General features: G+C 38.9%; 2 protein-coding genes across 4 annotated transcripts; both read left to right on the top strand.

The window, feature by feature from the left end:
• Nucleotides 1-1932: 1932 nt before the first annotated feature.
• On the top strand, nucleotides 1933-6184 carry LOC139475058 (uncharacterized). Of its 2 annotated transcripts, none has more exons than XM_071258288.1 (5): nucleotides 1933-1961; nucleotides 2520-2679; nucleotides 4591-4713; nucleotides 5262-5321; nucleotides 6094-6184. In XM_071258288.1, exons 2-5 carry the CDS (start codon nucleotides 2520-2522, stop codon nucleotides 6102-6104), a joined length of 354 nt encoding a protein of 117 aa, XP_071114389.1. In that variant the 5' UTR covers nucleotides 1933-1961; the 3' UTR covers nucleotides 6105-6184. The 2 variants fall into 2 exon arrangements, with proteins under 2 accessions (XP_071114389.1, XP_071114388.1); XM_071258287.1 differs by lacking the exon at nucleotides 1933-1961 and adding an exon at nucleotides 1971-2030.
• Nucleotides 6185-14142: 7958 nt separating this feature from the next.
• On the top strand, nucleotides 14143-18353 carry LOC139475085 (uncharacterized). Of its 2 annotated transcripts, none has more exons than XM_071258331.1 (5): nucleotides 14143-14226; nucleotides 14783-14942; nucleotides 16798-16920; nucleotides 17419-17478; nucleotides 18275-18353. In XM_071258331.1, exons 1-5 carry the CDS (start codon nucleotides 14155-14157, stop codon nucleotides 18283-18285), a joined length of 426 nt encoding a protein of 141 aa, XP_071114432.1. In that variant the 5' UTR covers nucleotides 14143-14154; the 3' UTR covers nucleotides 18286-18353. The 2 variants fall into 2 exon arrangements, with proteins under 2 accessions (XP_071114432.1, XP_071114431.1); XM_071258330.1 differs by lacking the exon at nucleotides 14143-14226 and adding an exon at nucleotides 14228-14295.
• Nucleotides 18354-22602: the final 4249 nt, after the last annotated feature.

Consider the following 22602-nt stretch of genomic DNA (forward strand, 5'->3'; position numbering starts at 1 on the left):
ATGTTTCGGGTCAATTTCTTAACGATCATGGACTTGTGTTGTTGACCGAGGGCCCCTGTGCAGGGCCGAGCATTGACATTTTGTCTGCAAAAACCTGTTCCAAAGTCTGCAAATCACGGACTAATTATAAGACCCATTGAACAATGTGGCTACCTCTCGCTGAGTTCTACCAGTTTTCAATAGAACTCAGGCGTCCATCACGTTGTAGACGAAGCATGTGCATTCCAAATCTGATCACAAATACTGCATTACAATAAGAGCATATGGCTAACATTTTACTACAGATTTAACAAATTTAATAATGCTTATTGCTCAGGACGACGTGATAACCTTCAACTGTAGTGTCAAAATCAAGTTGACCCCTGCCAGTGCACGGATGAATTGCATGGTCTAATTGCAATGTCTCTGCTGTACACGATTGTGTTGGGGCATTGGGTTTTGTGTTGGCAGTCCCATCTATATTTCATGATCGCATAGTTTTGTGGTAGTGTTTATTTCCTGACACGTGTACGGCAAATAGAAAGAGGAAGGACGCTAACAAGTTTTGTGTTCTTTCTTGGTTTAAACATAACATCACGGAGTAGCCTGATTCTATTCCTTATGGACCTAACACGCTAAATTACACATTTGAATATTGTGGTAAGGGCATTTTGTGGCCTATCCTTGTACATATTATCACTTAAATATGTCTACCGACAATGACAAGAAGTTCTTTTCCAAAAACATCAACTTCCGCGGTGTTTCTGCTGTTTCTATAAGAGGGGATTTATTGTGACTTAATACATCTGACTGACCAATCAAACTCGAGTGTTTTCCCAATTCTTGGTAGAAGTTTGTTTTAACAACATAAAACTAGAGGAACAAATGTTAAAAATGGAGGAATGTCAAATAATACAAAGTTCTGAACACAAGACAATGTTAAACATTTATAAAACTCTCTTTCAAGAATAAAATAAAGAAACTCAGAACTTTTTGATGATCCTGACTCTCTTGAACACAGACTTATTACAGGCTATAACATGTTAATATAGTTGCATTGAGAATAGTGTCATCGTGTATGATATAATGACCGATCGGCTAAGTCTGTGTAATGATGGTTTTACCAACGAGTTTTAAACGTTCATATCAATAAACGGGACTGGGAGAGGTGAATATGAATTGAAGAGAGTGAACATTGTTTTGCCGGCACCAACACATTACTCTGTCGTATTTATATATATCAGCAGCAGCTAGACCTCTGAATATATGCATATCAAATTAGAAATACGAATTAGAAATTCCACAATGCACAACCGAAGCTTCGCTATTGAATTGGTCATGTGACAGACAATCTGAGGTGATAGATCATTGAACAGAGACCTTAGATCCTGGTGGACGTATGAAATGTGTGACTCGGAGTGAATCATAAAGTCCCTTGTCGACACCTGACACACCTCTGACAGGATGTAGTAGGACATGATTGATGTGCTGACGACAAAACGTGGCTACGTCTGAAGTTGTCACTGGTTAGTGTGCCTGTTGCCATTATTACTTGTCACATATGTGTTTCAAGTAATTGGATAATTAATTCCCTAAAATACATCTAGATATTTCATGGTTGATATTTGAGCCTTGACAGATTAGGCATTTCACACAAATTTTGTTTAATAATGAATTTGTTGTCTACAGATAATGTGTTATATATGGAAAGTAAACATGAAAATGATAAATACTCGAGTACATGTAATGAAGAGTATGTCATAAATACATGACCATAAATGACTTATCCTAATTGATAGTTCTATAATTGTATCAATTATACAGTGCTGATTAATGACATATTGGGGTGTCTGATGTGGAGGTGAATATATTATTCATCGTTTATCACATCAAACACCTCAGCTGTGATAGTGATCTTCTACCTTCTATATAACCCAGTCAGTAATGAGTCTCTGACATCCGAATTCGAGATTCGTCTGAAGGTAAGTCAATCTGTAGATTCTATTCAAGCTGAAACAGTGTTTTGAACGATTCGTCAAAGATTCTGATGAGTAAATATTCTTTAATGAATTTTTAATTTTGTGTCTATTAATGACCTTAGGGTTAACAGTCTCTGGTGCATTCAGACCTACAGTAATTGACGTTTACAAATCCTCAGTTTTCAAACGGAATGTCTATATGCTTATTTGTTTTTCCCATCTTTCTCTGCTTCCAAATTACCGTGTCTACCAAAAGTAACTGAAAGGTATTTCATGTCAACCAACCCCCTTGCCTACAGTTAAATAAATGAACGAATGATTGGTTACATAAAAAAACCAACAACATTCGCGCTGATATTTATGTTTTGGATTCATAACCAGCTCAACAATGAAAAAAGGCTATTTCTCTGTCCATCCTTTTGCCAGCCCAAAGAAAGTAATGTCATAGTTTTCACAGCACTGTGATTAGGAACACAGGTTTTCGTGCAATTTGTCAAGGGACTCCCATGTTTTTAAATAGTGAATGCTATACATCACCAGATGTTTACTTCATTTGACCAGATGAGGCTGCTCGTGGTGTTCCTCCTGATGGCTTTGATTGTTCTCCCAACGGAAGGATTATTCCGTCGTCGTCGCCGTCGCAGATGGCTCCGTATCAGAGGCAGAAAGGTTCTCACTGGAGTTGGCATTGCTGCCAGACTGGGACTGATAGGAAAGCGAGGTAAAACGACGATTATGTGACGTGCATTTGAACAGTGTTTCCTTGGAATTTATCTGGACCCGCATTCTATGAAATTCCTATTGCTATATCAACATACATATTGACAATAGTAGTACATCTTGACTTGATAGAATAATTGCAACTTCATTTATTGTTATGAACTACTATTAAGAACTACTACTGTATTTGAAAAAAAATAGGTCGCAATCTACCAACCTGTATTCTACCATGGCACTGAAGAATTGTCTTGCCTTTTCACACAGAAACCATGCATATGACAACATCGATCTATCGATTGCCTACACATTGATGCACATAACAATGGCTGCCGATAAACAATTATCGAAGTTGTATACGTTCGATATCAGAAGAACAGCTTACAACTATGATGAAATAAATTTCAGAAAACACACTTGTTAAGCAAAACACACCAACCACTATATATGTCAGGGATACAGAATCGGAGATAAAACGATAATCAGCCTTATTTCAGGGTGGTTCCATTGGCAATGATCTGAGGTTTCGGCCATATCCATCATTAAAGCATCACGTTATTTGTGAACATTATTTCAGGTCGAGGTTATCCTCTGGGTTCATGTAATTAGTAAATAGCACTGTCACCAACTATTGTTGAAGTCATGAACAGTAAAGAGTAAAAGTAGAAGGTCAATTCAGCCATGTCCAAGTTTGGGGTGAAGAGCTAGTAATATGAATATGTATTATTGTATTATTGTTTCTGGGTAGGTATTTCAGAAAACTGGTACATAAGTACACCTTCAAAATAACTAAAGTAGTAGTATAGTTTAATAACGTATTTGAGAAACAGGTCAGCCGGATGGAAGATGTCCTTTTGATTTCAAAAAACGATTTGGTCGAGTTCAAACAATGCAAATATGCAAAAGGTGAGGTGAGGTGAATTGGGATTTAACGTCGCCTCCAAGATTATTGCACTTATATAGCGACGTACATGTACGTGTTTGTGTGTTTGTGTTGCTGCTTGTACTAGTTCGGACTGATGCCGATTTATAGTGCTAGCTCACTCAGATACCATGCCGCAGTTTAACATGAATACCCCACTCAGACACAGTATACTGACTCCGAGCCGACCAGTCCTTGCTTTAGCCCCTTAATGCCGAGCACCAGACAGGGTAACAACAAGTACCATCTTTTAACATCTTTTGGTATAACGCCGCCGGGGATCGAACCCCGAACCTTCCGCTCTCCGGGCGGACTCTCTACCTCTTGACCACGGACGCGATGCATATATGCAACAGGTTGCGGTGAAGTTATATATATATCTATTGAGGTCTTTTTATCAATTCGTGTGGAATTTTTGTTACTCTGTAACCATTATTTGGAACTAGTCAAGAATATATAACGCAATCTGTGACTCCTTTTCGGCACGTTCTAAGATAGCTGGCCTGTTGACCCATGACACTAGTGCGCGTTCACAATAAAGAGTACCGTTTTGAAATTGCTCTTGTCGTCTTGGTAGATACAGATATATCTATTGTGTTTTGAAATTAAAATTAAAGGTTTCTAACTTACAGTTAAGCTACCTCAAATTTTAAAACACATTAGGTTTATCTCCTAACTGTATCTGCATATTTAGTGGTAAGGGTTACTATTCTGCATTTGGAAAAAAGAAATTAAAGAATTCACTCTACCAGCATGTATCTTAATTTAATTAATCATAATCATTGTTGTGAGATTTCAACACAAATTTACTGCAACAAATTCCATAAACGACATTCCTTCATACCATTCATACAATGAGTTTTTTTTATGTAATCCCGAGAACAGGAAAAACATGTATTATTTATGTGTTTGATGAGACTGTTAAGGACTAAAAACACATTGATCTGTTAGCGAATGTTTTCATGGAAACTGTCAAATACATGTATATTCCAGATATACAAAATGACCTTGCCACTGCTGATCTGAATGAGGATGGGAACATTGACCAATCAGAAGTGGAGAATCTGTTCGACAAACGCGATGCGGAACAGATCCTGCAAATGGTTGACATGGACGGTAAGTAAAAAGACAGCAGAAGTATAGTTTTATACATGCCATGTGTATGATTTCCAATTGTGATTGACGTTAAGAGAACTAAGGACGATTCCTGTTATTTATGACATGACCAGTATGTTTCAAGATCACATAGTCGCTATGATAATTGTAATTATTTAAGCATTTGGTAATTCTAATGCTGCCAAGTTATGAGTTGAATTATAAGGCTGTCTCTTTCATTTATTAAAATAATAAGGGGGCACGGGTGGCCCAGTCGTCTAAGGCGCCGCGATCCTCTGTGCGTCCCTTGGGCACGCCAGAAACGCATGATTGTGGGTTCGAATCCCGTTTTGCCCCGATTATGTTTCTAGGTTTGTGAACACCATACCCGTGCTCGTGGGTTTCATCGAAGTGGTAAACGTCTGAGACCTGCATTACTTCAGGCTTTCCTCCCACATTAAGCTGACACACGGCGATATAACTGGAAACCTGTTACAAACGGCGTTAAACCCAACTCACTCACACACTATTATAATGATAACGCGATGTTTCGTCATGATGTGTTTCAGGTGATTCAGTCGTTAGTCACGACGAGTTCATCCGAGGAGTGGAAGACCTTTTCTCTCAGGGTGGGTGATCGATTATTGATCGTTAATCGAATGTTACTCACACTATTGACAGTATCGGTTTACCTCACTCTGATGAACACTACCGAGCTTACTGTCGCTCATTTCCCGATGAACGTCGTATGTCGTGTGAATACGAGAGAAACAGAAATAGGGCAATCAGGGAAGGTATCATCACACGGCAATTCCTTTTAGACAGATTGTGCATGTATGGCGCATCATGATCCGATCACCGAAATGAAACGTCAATTCGAAGTTACAACAGAGAATGCTCTACTTACTACAAGAAATGACTAAGCTCCACACTGTTTTGTATTGCATCACGGAATCCAACCGCGCCGCCTCAAGTGATAATCCCCGTCATCTAGCCTTAGTATGACTCACACCCGAGGTTAAACTTTCATATTGATCCATTTTCAACATCAACAGGGTCTGGATTTCCATCCAATTCCAACTTTACCTCGTTAATATAGTTCGATTTAAAAAAAATAGTTTGGTGTTTAAATGTATTGCTTTGTAATGAGTTATGTATATCCAGATTGATGCTGTCTGTGAAAATATAGATCGAAGTTGTATTTGTTGACGTTCATCAGCTGATGAAGACAATGCCTCCATGAAAATATTAATCCTGAAGCGCTTCGTGCATCATGGAATTTGCCCACTTGAGGCACTGTCGTCATAACCTTCAATTCTGAATTATGTGTCATATGTTATTCCGACCATGATGATTAATACGACTTAGGCACCTTAATCACGTGTGCATTTTCTGTTTCAGATGCTGAATAGATACTTTCCAACCCAGTGCATTAAGATGATATGATAATGTTTTCTTCTTAATACTTGAAAATAAATAATTGCAGAACCAAGTCGTTTTTATGTTTTGTATGTCGATACATTTAAATTATATAATTATACGTTCCACTCCTATCTCTATGATTTTCCAAATCCAATATGTACTTTCAACTGTTTGTCGTGTTAGACCAGTACAGGACAGGTTTTCAGGCCTGATGATCGACATTTCTCTCAAGAACACTGCTATTTAGAATAAAATAAACATCAATAAAACATTGACATATTACTAGCGCATGAGTGAGGAAGTGAATAGGTTGATTCCGGAGTCCTATTATGTAAACCGATGAACAACAGAGTGCAAATTGTAATTCAGGCATAAAAGAAAAATCTATTAATTTATTGCGGCCTTAACATCCAAATGACAGGCATGCTTATACTGGAAAAGTACCCCCAATATCCAGCCTGGGGGACCGGCATGTCTCTGAATAAGTGAGTGCGTTTGGCTTAACACTGCTTTGAACAGTATTTATATTTTAGTTATATCCCGGCTTGTCGGTTTATAGGGGCACTATTCTTCTTCTTGGCTGTCTAACACTGCCAGCTTGGGCTGACCATCTGCCGATTTGCTCGCTGACGCAACTGAGCGTGACAAGAGGTGAGGTGAGGTGAAATGGGGTTTAACGTCGCGTCCAAGATTATTGCACTTATATAGCGACGTGCATGTACGTGTGTGTGTTTGTGTGGCTTCTTGTACTAGTTCGGACTGATGCCGATTTATAGTGCTAGCTCACTCAGATACCATGCCGCAGTTTAACATGAATACCCCACTCAGACACAGTATACTGACTCCGAGCCGACCAGTCCTTGTTTTAGTCCCTTAATACCGAGCGCCAGACAGGGTAACAAAAAGTACCATCTTTAAACGTCTTTTGGAATGACGCGGTCGGGGATCGAATCCCGGACCTTCCGCTCTCCGGGCGGACGCTCTACCACTAGACCACGGAGGCGGTCGAGCGTGATAAGAGACTGGACTACCGTGTTCAAGAACACTGATTGGTTACCGGTAATCTCTGAATCTCAGACAAAGGGCGCATGTTAATTAATTTCTTCAGCCTAAACAAACGGACAAAAAGAACGATGGAAGCTCATCGGATGTCGTTATTTGGAAATACCCAAGATGGTTATAAACTGAGGGCCAAAAGAAACGTTACCAGCATTAACTGATTTGCCACTTTGAAACAAAGATGCCAACCTGTTCAAAAACAGTAAAAAACACATTTCACGAATACAGCCTTCATGTTCTCTTTCTTTCTTTGTACGTGCTTTGCGGATTTTGGGAAATATTGGTGTTTTTCAGCAATTTTTTAAAACATTCTTTCCAAAATTATCGTGCAATTTCCGGGTATAAATTACGCAGGGATCTGTTCCCTATCTATGGTTGCAATGATTAACACCAACGAACATGCCAAGACTGACCGCTGTCCAGAGGTTTGCTGCAGATGGGAGCGACACAGAGAGCGGTTGCCATTAACATGAACTGCTCCAAGATGACCATTACCAGACTGGTTGCACGTCTCCGACAGACTGGCAGAACCGCAGACAGACCACGAAGTGGCAGACCAAAGGTCACGACCCCGCAAGATGACCGCTTTTTACGGGTACTTCATCTGAGGAACAGATTTCTTACTGTGACGTCATCAGCTGCCAACAGCTTAGGACATCCGGTCAGCAGACAAAAAGTGATGAGACGACCTTTCAAGGGCATGACCTTGACCCGTCAACATCGACGTGCCAGATTGACGTGGTGCAGGCAAACTCAGCGATGGCAACAAAGGGAATGGCGGCGAATGCTGTTTAGTGACGAGAGAGGGTTCCAACTCTTCAAACCTGATGGGCAGACGCGAGTTTATCGACGACGTGGTGAACGTACGGCTCCTTGTTGTGTCCTGGAGGTGGAACCTTACGGGGGCGGAAGTGTGATGGTCTGGGGCGACATTTGCGGGGACGAGAAGACGGAACTTGTCATCATCGAAGGCAATCTGACAGCACAACGCTACATTGACAATATCTTACGGCCAGTGGTTCTTCCTTTCATCCAGCGTCAACAACGGACGGTGTTCCAACAAGATAACGCCACATCCCATAAAGCCCGTATTACTAGAGACTTTCTCAACGCCAACAACGTGACTGTCCTGCCGTGGCCAGCTCGATCACCAGATCTGTCACCCACAGAACATCTCTGGGACCAGCTGGGGCGTCGTCTTCGGAAACGTCAACATCCTCCCTTCACGAGACAAGCGTTGATCGTTGCCCTCTGTTAGGAATGGAATCGGATACCTGCAGTCGATCTGAGGACGCTTGTCTACTCAGTGCGACGCCACATTCAAAGATGCATTGCCGCTCATTGAGGTCATATCCCGTATTGAACGGTCTGGGCCGTCGTCACCTTAAAGTTGTAACCAATGTTGTTGATCGAATACTGGACGAATGACCCCTTGTCAAGAAATGTCCCTGTTGGAGGTCAAGGACTTTGTTGTTCAATTAGTAAATTCGTATTTTACTGTTCTGAATGATGAATTTCTACAATACAATTGTTATTTGCTGCTTCAATTTGTGTTGGTCATATTTTATCCTAGAAATATCGTTGGTAACGTTTCTTTTGGCCGTCAGTTTATTTTCATAGTATCCCAGCAGTGAAAGCATTTTCGGATTTTGGATTGCGCGGATAATACGATTGCTATCTCTTGTTGTTATCCACGTTTTTGGCATAACCCTACACCTGTGTCTTTGTTGCCATTCACTAGAAGCTTAGTTAATGAACCTATTACAGGTATAGTTCGTGGTAGCACTACTCAGATTACCTCCTGACAACGGTTCTCATTTGGCATGTCTTGTGTCTGGGGTAATCATTTCATCTGAATCCAGGTTTGAAGTGAGGTGAAATGTATGTTATGTAATATTCACGTCGCAGCCCAGCAAGAGGAGTGATCAGTTCATTTACTTTTTTTGTAAACGGATCATTCCTCGCCATCAAACGTTCCACAGAAAATACGCTCATTGATTAATCACTGTTATCTTGCACAGTGGATTTGTAAGTGTTTACATGTGTAGGTTTACTAAAGCAGACGGAATACACTCATATCATGGCGTGAAGTGCCGATGTAAGAACATCATACTTGGTTCAAAGGATTAGCCGATAATACGTTTATTGATTGTTCATTGCTTTCTAACTCCATGGGTATTTTTAAAGCACCATGGACATCATGAACATAATTGTCACACGTGCTATCTTAGCTGACCGATGAGACTTGACACCTTTGTGAAACATCTGAAACAAACTTAGTGATCAGTTGAGAAACGAACACGGGTTATAATATCTAGAAACGCTATATGTATATATTTTAACATTTGAATGTAACAGTGCCATTTGACGTCGAATAAGTTTATTTGTACAGCTGCAGACGTATGGGATATTGTTCCTATATGTGAATATTCACGAACACATTCCTCGAACAAGGAAGCTGCCCAAATGTATACATAAAACTTCGATGGGTCGTAATTATGATATTTGCATTTTGTTTTCATTCATTGCTGTTGCATTGGATAGAATCATTTTTGTTCCTCTTGTACCTGTATGCGTGTATACATGTATATTACACTCAATGTCTAAAAAGTGATTCACTCAGGCAATTTATAAAATGTCTAAATATTTTAGTAATATAGAAATTGACTGAATCCAAGTCCAGATTGACTAACAATTTTTAAGAGGTTTAAAAGGGCTTAAAAATAGATTATTTATCCTAGTATTAGAGTGAGTGAGTGTGTTTGTTTTTACCCCGCTTTTAGCACTATTTCAGCAATAACCACTAGGCTACCCGACCGCCCCGCTAGTATTAGAAACCAAGACTATAAAAACGTACTTTGAATTTTGTTTTCTTTTAATCCTATCATTTTCAGTCACTGGGTGATGAAATTAAAACATAAAAATGTTTGGAATTCGTAAAAACAATAACATAAATTGACCGATTTTCAGTCAATTTGTAAAATAAATGAATATTTAGGCGTTGCAAAAATTGCCTTCGTGAAACTTGATACATTTTGGCTAAACAATATAGCCACAATGAACTACTACTCGGGGCATTGCTGTAGATCAGTGCCCCTTAAAAATTGGAGGAAACCTACCATTGTAGGTTTCTGGCACATTTAAGGGACGCAACTCTACACAACGAATTGCGACAACTCAGAAGACTGAGCCAGATGATGACTGTATAGGCAATCAGCACAAAAACACGAGAACGCAAGATCGCGACACTTGACCAATGTCGCAATCTCGAGTTTCTCGTGTTTTTGAAAATAGTTACATATAACTGTATAGACAATTAGCACAAAAACACGAGAATGAGAGAACGCGAGATTGCAACATTGGTCAAGCGTCGCGATCTCGCGTTCTCGCGTTCGCGTGTTTTTTGAAAATAGTACATATAACGGTATAGGCAATAAGCACAAAAACATGAGAACGCGAGATTGCGACATTGGTCAAGTGTCGCGATCTCGCGTTCTCATGTTTTTTGAAAATAGCACATATAACTGTATAGGCAATAAGCACAAAAACACGAGAACGCGAGATCGCGACACTTGACCAATGTCGCAATCTCGCGTTCTCGCGTTCTCGTGTTTTTGAAAATAGTTACATATAACTGTACAGGCAATTAGCACAAAAACATGAGAACGCGAGATTGCGACATTGGTCAAGTGTCGCGATCTCGCGTTCTCATGTTTTTTGAAAATAGCACATATAACTGTATAGGCAATAAGCACAAAAACACGAGAACGCGAGATCGCGACACTTGACCAATGTATAAATACAGTAGTTTCAAGAAAGAGGTAATTGTATTTATAATGTTAAGTGTATTTTACAACATGGACCAGGTTTATATTGTATCTTGTGATGTCAGGATCAATTTATCGTTTGTTTGTTTGTTTATTATAGGGTTAAGATAATGATTTTGTATATCATTGATTATTAAGTTCATGTTCATGTACAGAATATAGACGTATGTTTATATGAAATGAATTAATGTGTGATTATGAAACCTGTATGTGTATGAAACCTATGCAGTATTTTTTTAATAATGTTTTTGTTTTGTACATTAAAGGATGTCATTATCTACTTTGGCAATAAACACTCACACCCGTAGCCTATGTTTGAAATTGTATTTTCCATCACAATCCCCGGTTATAATATGACAATCGGTTTTTGGAGAAAAGGTACGTGTAATCGACCTGAGGATTGTGTGAGCATATGCGGGAAATACCCAGGCACCTTAAAGAGGGGTAAATATTTTTAAACCTTGTACATTTTATCAACATCCTTAAAGAGGCTGTACATAATGTTGATATCTCATATAATCATTAAACGACTCGTGGTTGTTGTTTATTGTACAATAAAACACTCGCTCCTCATGGTTTATTCTCCCTGCAGTATTTTATTGTACCCCCACTCGTCGTTTATTTCTTTAACAGTGGCCCGCTCATTTATGATAACATGCTGGCGGTTTAATGATAATTTTATCCATTTTAACTATAAAGTAATGTAAAGCAGGATGTTTTGTAGTCAGGTTGGAGCGGATGAAAATATGATAATTAATTTTGTATTTCAAATTGGTCTATGAGAATTTTGCCTTTCATGAATATGCTAGCCATGTATAAAATTGCCCCATTGAGAAACTAAATGGCCTGTGATTATTTCTGTAACTGTAGTACTGCTGATGCGGCTTTAAGCACTATTACTCACTCACTGACGGTAATAGATTTGTTTCCAGCTTTCGGACACATTAATGCTTTCACCATCTTTGGACATTCATGTACACAATTTCTTTTGTTAAATTATATTGAGCATGTTGAGGGTTTTATTATAAAGTACATAGGAAACTGTAGCAACGGGAGATGACTCAGACTTTGTGTATGTAAATTACATAGCATTTCAAGCTCAAGTCATAAGTTTGCTAAATGCTACTTGGAGAATGAAGAGCATGAAAGACGCATGACAAAAGGACTACTAACGTGCGCAAGCGCTTGACCTTATGATATTACGCATGCGCACGGACAGCGTCTAAAACGCGAGAACCCGAGAACGCGAGATCGCGAGAAAATGAAATGTCGCATTCTCGCGTTCTCGCGATTTCGTTATTTTGTGGCCTAATTTGACCAGTCGAGAATGCGAGATTGCGAGATTGCGAGATTTTGCATCATGTCCAAATGTCGCATTCTCGCGTTGTCGACTTTTGGCAAAAAGTGCTATGTACCAAAAACACGAGAATGCGAGATCGCGAGAACGCGAGATTTTGGCCAAATCTCGCGTTCTCGCGATCTCGCATTCTCGTGTTTTGGGCATATTTACCTCGTTTCCAAAGGTCAAGATCGCGAGAATGCGAGATCGCGAGAATGTCCCTTACAGTATTCCATAGTATATGGCTAACATTTTACTACAGATTTAACAAATTGAATAATGCTAATTGTTTCAACTGAAGTGTCAAAATCAAGTTTACCCCCTGCCAGTGCACGGATGAATTGCATGGTCTAATTGCAATGTCTCTGCTGTACACGATTGTGTTGGGGCATTACGTTTTGGTTTTGGCAGTCCCTTTTTAAAGTTGAGCTTTCTTTGAGACCGACTATACCATTTATATTTCATGATCGCATAGTTTTGTGGTAGTGTATATTTCCTGACACGTCCGCGGCAAATAGAAAGAGGAAAGACGCTAACAAGTTTTGTGTTCTTTCTTGGTTTAAACATAACATCACAGTGCAGCCTGATTCTATTCCTTATGGACCTAACACACCGATCACTTAAATATGTCTACCGACAATGACAAGAAGTACTTTTCTAAAAACATCAGCTTCCGCGGTGTCTCTGCTGTTTCTATAAGAGGGGATTTATTGTGACTTTATATATCTGACTGACCAATCAAACTCGAGTATTTTCCCAATTCTTGGTAGAACATAAAACTAGAGGATCAAATGTTTAAAATGGAGGAATGTCAAATAATCCAAATTTGAAAACTCTAGACAATGTTAAACATTTATAAAACCCTCTTTCAAGAATAAAATAAAGAAACTCAGCACTTTTTAATAATCCCGACTCTCTTGAACACAGACTTATTACGGCTATAACATGTTAATGTAGTTGCATTGCGAATAGTGTCATCGTGTATAATACAATGACCAATCGGCTAAGTCTATGTAATGATTGTTTTACCAACGAGTTTTAAACGTTCATATTAATAAACGTTACTGGGAGAGGTTAATATAAATTGAAGAGAGTGAACATTGTTTTGCCGGCACCAACACATTACTCTCTCGTATTTATATATATCAGCAGCAGCTAGACCGTTGAATATATGCATATCAAATTAGAAATACGAATTAGAAATTCCACAATATACATCCCCAGCTTCGCTATTGAATTGGTCATGTGACAGACAATCTGAGGTGATAGATCAGTGAACAGAGACCTTATATCCTGGTGGACGTATGAAATGTGTGACTCGGAATGAATCATAAAGTCCCCTGTCGACACCTAACACACCTCTGACAGGATACAGTAGGACATGATTGATGTGCTGACGACAAAACGTGGCTACGTCTGCAGTTGTCACTGGTCATTGTGACTGTTGCCATTATTACTTGTCATCTATGTGTTTCAAGTAATTGGATAATTGATTCCCTAAAATACATCTAGATATTTTATGGTTGATATTTGAGCCTTGACAGATTAGGCATTTCACACAAATTTTGTTTAATGATGTATTTGTTGTCTACATATAATGTGTTATTTATGGAAAGTAAACATGAAAATGATCAATACTCGAGTACATGTAATAAAGAGTATGTCATAAATACATGACCATAAATAACTTATCCTAATTGATAGTTCTATAATTGTATCAATTATACAGTGCTGATGAATCACATATTGGGGTGTCTGATGTGGAGGTGAATATATTATTCATCGTTTATCACATCAAACACCTCAGCTGTGATAATGATCTTCTACCTTCTATATAACCCAGTCAGTAATGAGTCTCTGACATCCGAATTCGAGATTCGTCTGAAGGTAAGTCAATCTGTAGATTCTATTCAAGCTGAAACAGTGTTTTGAACGATTCGTCAAAGATTCTGATGAGTAAATATTCTTTCCTGAATTTTATAATTTTGTGCGTCTATCAAGGACCTTGGGGTTAACAGTGTCTAATGCATTCAGACCTACAGTAATTGACGTATACAAATCCCCAGTTTTCAAACGGAATGTCTATATGCTTAATTGTTTTTCTCATCTTTTTCTGCTTTTAAATTACTGTGTCTATCAAAAGTAACTGAAAGGTATTTCATGTAAACCAACTCCATTGCCTACAGTCAAATAAATGAACGAACGATTGGTTACATACAAAAAAACATTCGTGCTGATATTTATGTTTTGGATTCATAACCTGCTCAACAATGAAAAAAGGCTACTTCTCTGTCCATCCTTTCGCCAGCCCAAAGAAAGTACTGTCATAGTTTTCACAGCACTGTGATTAGGTACACAGGTTTTCGTGCAATTTGTCTAGGGACTCCCATGTTATTAAATAGTGAATGCTATACATCACCAGATGTTTACTTCATTTGACCAGATGAGGCTGCTCGTGGTGTTCCTCCTGATGGCTTTGATTGTTCTCCCAACGGAAGGATTATTCCGTCGTCGTCGCCGTCGCAGATGGCTCCGTATCAGAGGCAGCAAGGTCCTCACTGGAGTTGGCATTGCTGCCAGACTGGGACTGATAGGAAAGAGAGGTAGGACGACGATTATGTGACGTGCATTGAACAGTGTTTCCTTGGAATGTATGTTGACTCGCATTCTATGAAATTCCTATTGCTATATCAACATACATATTGACAATAGTAGTACATCCTGACTTGATAGAATAATTGCAACTTCATTTATTGTTATGAACTACTACTGTATTTGAAAAGAAAATAGGTCGCAATCTACCAACCTGTATTCTAACATGGCACTGAAGAATTGTCTTGCCTTTTCACTCAAAAACCATGCATATGACAACATCGATCTATCGATTGCCTACACATTGATGCACATAACAATGGCTGCCGATAAACAATTATCGAACTTGTATGAATTATCGATATCAGAAGAACAGCTTACAACTATGATGAAATAAATTTCAGAAAACACACTTGTTAAGCAAAACACACCAACCACTATATATGTCAGGGATACAGAATCGGAGATAAAACGATAATCAGCCTTATTTCAGGGTGGTTCCATTGGCAATGATCTGAGGTTTCGGCCATATCCATCATTAAAGCATCACGTTATTTGTGAACATTATTTCAGGTCGAGGTTATCCTCTGGGTTCATGTAATTAGTAAACAGCACTGTCACCAACTTTTGTTGAAGTCATGAACAGTAAAGAGTAAAAGTAGAAGGTCAATTCAGCCATGTCCAAGTTTGGGGTGAAGAGCTAGTTATTCTGTTCTGAATATGTATTATTGTTTCTGGGTAGGTATTTCAGAAAACTGGTACATAAGTACACGTTCAAAATAACTAAAGTAGTAGTGTAGTTTAATAGCGTATTTGAGAAACAGGTCAGCCGGATGGAAGATGTCCTTTTGATTTCCAAAAACGATTTGGTCGAGTTCAAACAATGCAAATATGCAAAAGGTGAGGTGAGGTGAATTGGGATTTAACGTCGCCTCCAAGATTATTGCACTTATATAGCGACGTGCATGTACGTGTGTGTGTGTTTGTGTTGCTGCTTGTACTAGTCTGACTGATGCCGATTTAAAGTGCTAGCTCACTGAGATACCATGCCGCAATTTAACATGAATACCCGAGCCGACCAGTCCTTGCTTTAGCCCCTTAATGCCGAGCACCAGACAGGGTAACAACAAGTACCATCTTTTAACATCTTTTGGTATAACGCAGCCGGGGATCGAACCCCGGACCTTCCGCTCTCCGGGCGGACTCTCTACCTCTTGACCACGGACGCGATGCATATATGCAACAGGTTGCGGTGAAGTTAAATATATATCTATTGAGGTCTTTTTATCAATTCGTGTGGAATTTTTGTTATTTTGTAACCATTATTTGGAACTAGTCAAGAATATATAACGCAATCTGTGCACGTTTTCGGCACGTTCTAAGATAGCTGGCCTGTTGACCCATGACACAAGTGCGCGTTTACAAAGATCACCGTTTTGAAATTGCTCTTGTCGTCTTGGTAGATACAGATATATCTATTGTGTTTTGAAATAAAAAGTAAAGGTTTGTAATCTACAGTTAAGCTACCTCAAATTTTAAAACACATTAGGTTTATCTCCTAACTGTATCTGCATATTTAGTGGTAAGGGTTACTATTCTGCATTTGGAAAAAGAAACTATACAATTCACTCCACCAGCATGTATCTTAATTATCTTAATCATTTTTTTGAGATTTCAACACAAATTTACTGCAACAAATTCCATAAACGACATTCCTTCATACCATTCATACAATGAGGTTTTTTTATGTAATCCCGACAACAGGAAAAACATGTATTATTTATGTGTTTGATGAGACTGTTAAGGACTAAAAACACATTGATCTGTTAGCGAATGTTTTCATGGAAACTGTCACATATATTCCAGATATACAAAATGACCTTGCCACTGCTGATCTGAATGAGGATGGGAACATTGACCAATCAGAAGTTGAGAATCTGTTCGACAAACGCGATGCGGAACAAATCCTGCAAATGGTTGACATGGACAGTAAGTAAAAAGACAGCAGAGGTATAGTTTTATACATGCCATGTGTATGATTTCCAATTGTGATTGACGTAAAGAGAAATAAGGACGATTCCTGTAATCATGACATGACCAGTATGTTTCTAGATCACATAGTCGCCATGATAATTGTAATTATTTAAGCATTTGGTAATTCTAATGCTGCCAAGTAATGAGTTGGATTATAAGTCTGTCTCTTTCATGTATTATAATAATAAGGCTGCACGGGTGGCCCAGTCGTCTAAGGCGCCGCGATCCGCTGTGCGTCCCTTGGGCACGCCAGAAACCTCTGATTGTGGGTTCGAGTCCCGTTTCGCCCCGAATATGTTTCTAGGTTTGTCAACACCATACCCGTGCTCGTGGGTCCCACATTAAGCTGACACGCGGCGATATAACTGGAAACCTGTTAAAAGCGGCGTTAAACCCAACTCACTCACTCACTATTATAATAATAACGCGATGTTTCGTCATGATGTGTTTCAGGTGATTCAGTCGTTAGTCACGACGAGTTCATCCGAGGAGTGGAATACCTTTTCTCTCAGGGTGGGTGATCGATTATTGATCGTTAATCGAATGCAACTCAAACTATTGACAGTATCGGTATACCTCACTCAGATGAACACTACCAAGCTAACTGTCGCTCATTTCCCGATGAACGTCAGTATGTCGTGTGAATACGAGAGAAACAGAAATAGGGTAATTAGGGAAGGTATCATCACGCGGCAATTCCTTTTAGACGGATTGGGCATGTATCGCGCGTGACCGAAATGAAACGTCCATTCGAAGTTACAACAGAGAATGCTCTACGTACTACAAGAAATGACTAAGCTCCACACTGTTTTGTATTGCATCAGGGAATCCAACCGCGCCGCCTCAAGTGATAATCCCCGTCATCTAGCCTTAGTATGACTCAAACACACACCCGAGGTTAAACTTTCATATTGATCCATTTTCAGCATCAACAGGGTCTGGATTTCAATCCAATTCCAACTTTACCTCGTTAATATAGTTCGATTTAAAACGATTAGTTTGGTGTTTAAATGTATTGCTTTGTAATGAGTTATGTATATCTAGATTTATGCTGTCTGTCAAAATATGGATGGAAGTTGCATTTGTTGACGTTCATGATCTGCTGATGAAAACTATGCCTCCATGAGAATATTAATCCTGAAGCGCTTCGTGCATCATGGAATTTGCTCACCTGAGGCACTGTCGCCATAACCTGATGACCGTCAATAAATACAACTCTAATTCTGAATTATGTGTCATATGTTATTCCGCCCATGATGATTAGTAAGACTTAGGCACCTCTTTATCACGTGTGCATTTTCTGTTTCAGATGCTGAGTAGATACTTTCCAACCCAGTGCATTAAGATGATATGATAATGTTTTCTTCTTAAATAAATAATTGCAGAACAAAGTCGTTTTTATGTTTTGTATGTCGATACATTTAAACTATATATACGTTCCACTCCTATCTCAGGTCTATTTCAGGCCTGATGATCGACGTTTATCTCAAGAACACTGCTATTTAGAATAAAATAAACATCAATAAAACAATGACATATCACTAGTCTCATGAGTGAGGAAGTGAATTGGTTGATTCCGGAGTCCTATTAAGTAAGCCTATGAACAACAGAGTGCAAATTGTAATTCAGGCATAAAAGGAAAATCAACTTGTGAACTTTTAAGCTTGGTCACGACAAATAAATGTCAGAGGCATACATTTTCCAACAAGCAATGATACTTCACGGGTTTGTTTCATTGTGTTGCTCAATCGCCCGTGAATACATGTACATTTGGCCGCAATTTTGTTGTGATCTCTATTTTTAACAAACGGTTAAGGAGATGCCAGGCTCCGGCGAGAGGGAAACCTTTCCTCGTGAGGAACATAATCGTCATGTTTCTCGTTTGACGGCGTATGCAACATATTTCATGGCTTCATGGATGTCTGCTCTACATATTATCAAGCAATGATAGCAATCGCACACCCACGGAGCACGGCTCATCGGACTTTCATGAGTTATAAACGGACTCATCTCAATACTTGCAGCCTGCTACCAGTGCGTCACTGCCACATGACATAGAGACCGTACGTTGTCACAGGTTATTGATGATCGTAGTGTCCTTTTTGATACGTTAGTTCATTTATGGAAATTCAATACATTTAAAGTAGTTACTATAAATGTGTTTGCAAATCCGAAAAACAATAAAAGCAAATTATCTCATGGTTTCATGTAAATTTTAGTCTGGACACATTTCATGGTTTTATGCAGAATATTCATTTGCTGTGGAGCTTTGGTGGGTAACAAACGCTACATGATTGAAACTGATTCGAGACTGTTTCGATGGGAACACAAGAAATTAAAAAATGACGTTGCGTTCAAGATAATTGCACTTATATATCGACGTGCATGCACATGTGTGTGTGGCTGCTTGTACTAGTCTGGATAAATGCCGATTTTATACTGCTTGTTTTAAGCCCTTTAATGCCGAGCGCCAGACAGGTTAACAACAAGTACCATATTTTAACGTATTTTGGCATGACACATGACACTGAAGTTATTGCTCGGAAAATGATGTGAACATCGACGCCAACGCCAACGTCAACGCCAACGCCAACCGAGCCAACGCCTTTGTTGGGGATACAAAATTCTGAACGCTCAACATCTTTCTGTACTATCAAATGCAGTGAATACTCATGTCGAGATCATGGACACGTAAAAAGATGGGAATTGTGTTGCCCTAAAATAAACCTAGAAATCTAACCGTAAAGTTGGTTTATGTGGATCATGATCATGAAATTCACAGCGAATTTCCAGATTATAAAAAGTTAGATTTGTGTAAGGCGAGATAAATTCCTTTCCATACAGAGGTATACTGTGTAATATCTGATAATAATAAATATATAATTAATATGATACTTGGTTTTAAGTGCTATAAATCACATTGCACCCTTTATATCTTAAACTGTTTTCGGTACCAATTCTTTATTATATTTTTTACAGTAAAATAAAGACGTTGTGCTCCACAAATTCTGTCTACTTTGTCATCCGTCAACTTCTAAGAAATGCCTATCAAACAATTTATTCGTTTATACGGCGTGGTATGGACCGAAATAATCTCACAATGACAATTTTTGGGTGTCCTTCCTACTCGAAACGCCTGACCAAGTTCGGCTAACGTAGCGATATACCTTTAACGTGGGCGTACTCGTCTCCAGATCATGTCCAAGACGTGTTCTATATGGGGAAAGGTCAGGACTCATGAATGTCCATTGCATGGTGATGTTTTGCAGCTGGAGGTAGCCAGTTACGATACGTGCAAGTTGGGCAAGAGCATTATCGTCTTGTAAGACAAAATGTGGACCAGTATAGAGGGCAAACGACACAACTATTGGTGCACGTATGTTGTCTCGGTTGTACTACCCAGGGACCCGTCCTGGGACAATATGTAATGGCGTCCTGGCATATCATGAAAGACAACAAAAAAAAAAAAAAAAAATCTGTTATGTTCGCATGATGTTCGTTCGTCCACGTTTATCCTGAAGGTCCGGAGTGAATCTGGACTGATCTGAAAGCATTACACAAGACATTACATTAATTGAACTGTAAAATCCATTGGCGTATGGTTTGGACTGTGTCGATTTGTCAACGCTGGTCGCGGAATAAGCAATTAAGCATACAAGTTCTAATTCTGGTGGCCTGGCGCAAGTAAATTTGATTGGATGTTTCGGGTCAATTACTTAACGATCATGGACTTTTGTTGTTGACCGAGGCCCCTGTGCAGGGTCGAGCATTGCCATTTTGTCTGCAAAAACCTGTTCCAAAGTCTGCAAATCACGGACTAAGACCCATTGACCAATGTGGCTTCCTCTCGCTGAGTTCTACTAGGTTCAATAGAACCCAGGCGTCCATCACGTTGTAGACGACGCATGTGCATTCCCAATCTGATCACAAATACTGCATTACAATATGAGCATATGGCTAACATTTTACTGCAGATTTAACAAATTGAATAATGCTTATTGCTCAGGACGACGTGATAACCTTCAACTGTAGTGTCAAAATCAAGTTGACCCCCTGCCAGTGCATGGATGAATTGCATGGTCTAATTGCAATGTCTCTGCTGTACACGATTGTGTTGGGGCATTAGGTTTTGGTTTTGGCAGTCCCTTTTTAAAGTTGAGCTTTCTTTGAGACCGACTATACCATTTATATTTCATGATCGCATAGTTTTGTGGTAGTGTTTATTTCCTGACACGTGTACGGCAAATAGAAAGAGGAAAGACGCTAATAAGTTTTGTGTTCTTTCTTGGTTTAAACACAACATCACGGAGTAGCCTGATTCTATTCCTTATGGACATTACACGCTCAATTACACATTTAAATATTGTGGTAAGGGCATTTTGTGGCCTATCATTGTACATATTATCACTTAAATATGTCTACCGACAATGACAAGAAGTACTTTTCTAAAAAAATCAACTTCCGCGGTGTCTCTGCTGTTTCTATCAGAGGGGATTTGTTGTGACTTAATACATCTGACTGACCAATCAAACTCGAGTATTTTCCCAATTTTTTGTAGAAGTTTGTTTTAACAACATAAAACTAGAGGAACAAATGTTTAAAACGGAGGAATGTCAAATAATACAAAGTTCTGTTAAAAAAATTTAAAACTCTCTTTCAAGAATAAAATAAAGAAACTCAGAACTTTTTGATAATCCTGACTCTCTTGAACACAGACTTATTGAGGGCTATAACATGTTAATGTAGTTGCATTGCGAATAGTGTGATCGTTTATAATACAATGACCAATCGGCTAAGTCTATGTAATGATGGTTTTACCAACGAGTTTAAAACGTTCATATTAATAAACGTGACTGGTAGAGGTTAATATAAATTGAAGGGGGTGAACATTGTCTTCCCGGCACCAACACATTACTCCATCGTATTTATATATATATCAGCAGCAGCTAGACCTTTGAATATATGCATATCAAATTAGAAATACGAATTAGAAATTCCACAAGGCACAACCGAAGCTTTGCTATTGAATTGGGCATGTGACAGACAATCTGAGGTGATAGATCAATGAACAGAGACCTTATATCCTGGTGGACGTATGAAATATGTGACTCGGAGTGAATCATAAAGTCACCTGTCGACACCTAACACACCTCTGACAGGATGTAGTAGGACGTGATTTATGTGCTGACGACAAAACGTGGCTATGTCTGAAGTTGTCACTGGTGAGTGTGCCTGTTGCCATTATTACTTGTCACATATGTGTTTCAAGTAATTGGATAATTAATTCCCTAAAATACATCTAGATATTTCATGGTTGATATTTGAGCCTTGACAGATTAGGCATTTCACACAAATTTTGTTTAATAATGAATTTGTTGTCTACAGATAATGTGTTATATATGGAAAGTAAACATGAAAATGATGAATACTCGAGTACATGTAATGAAGAGTACATTATAAATACATGACCATAAATAACTTATCCTAATTGTTAGTTCTATAATTGTATCAATTATACAGTGCTGATTAATGACATATTGGGGTGTCTGAGGTGGAGGTGAATATATTATTCATCGTTTATCATATCAAACACCTCAGCTGTGATAGTGATCTTCTACCTTCTATATAACCCAGTCA

The sequence above is a fragment of the Haliotis cracherodii genome, unplaced genomic scaffold, assembly GCF_022045235.1.
Source record: "Haliotis cracherodii isolate W230 unplaced genomic scaffold, xgHalCrac1.p SCAF_3, whole genome shotgun sequence".
NCBI classification, from domain to species: domain Eukaryota; kingdom Metazoa; phylum Mollusca; class Gastropoda; order Lepetellida; family Haliotidae; genus Haliotis; species Haliotis cracherodii.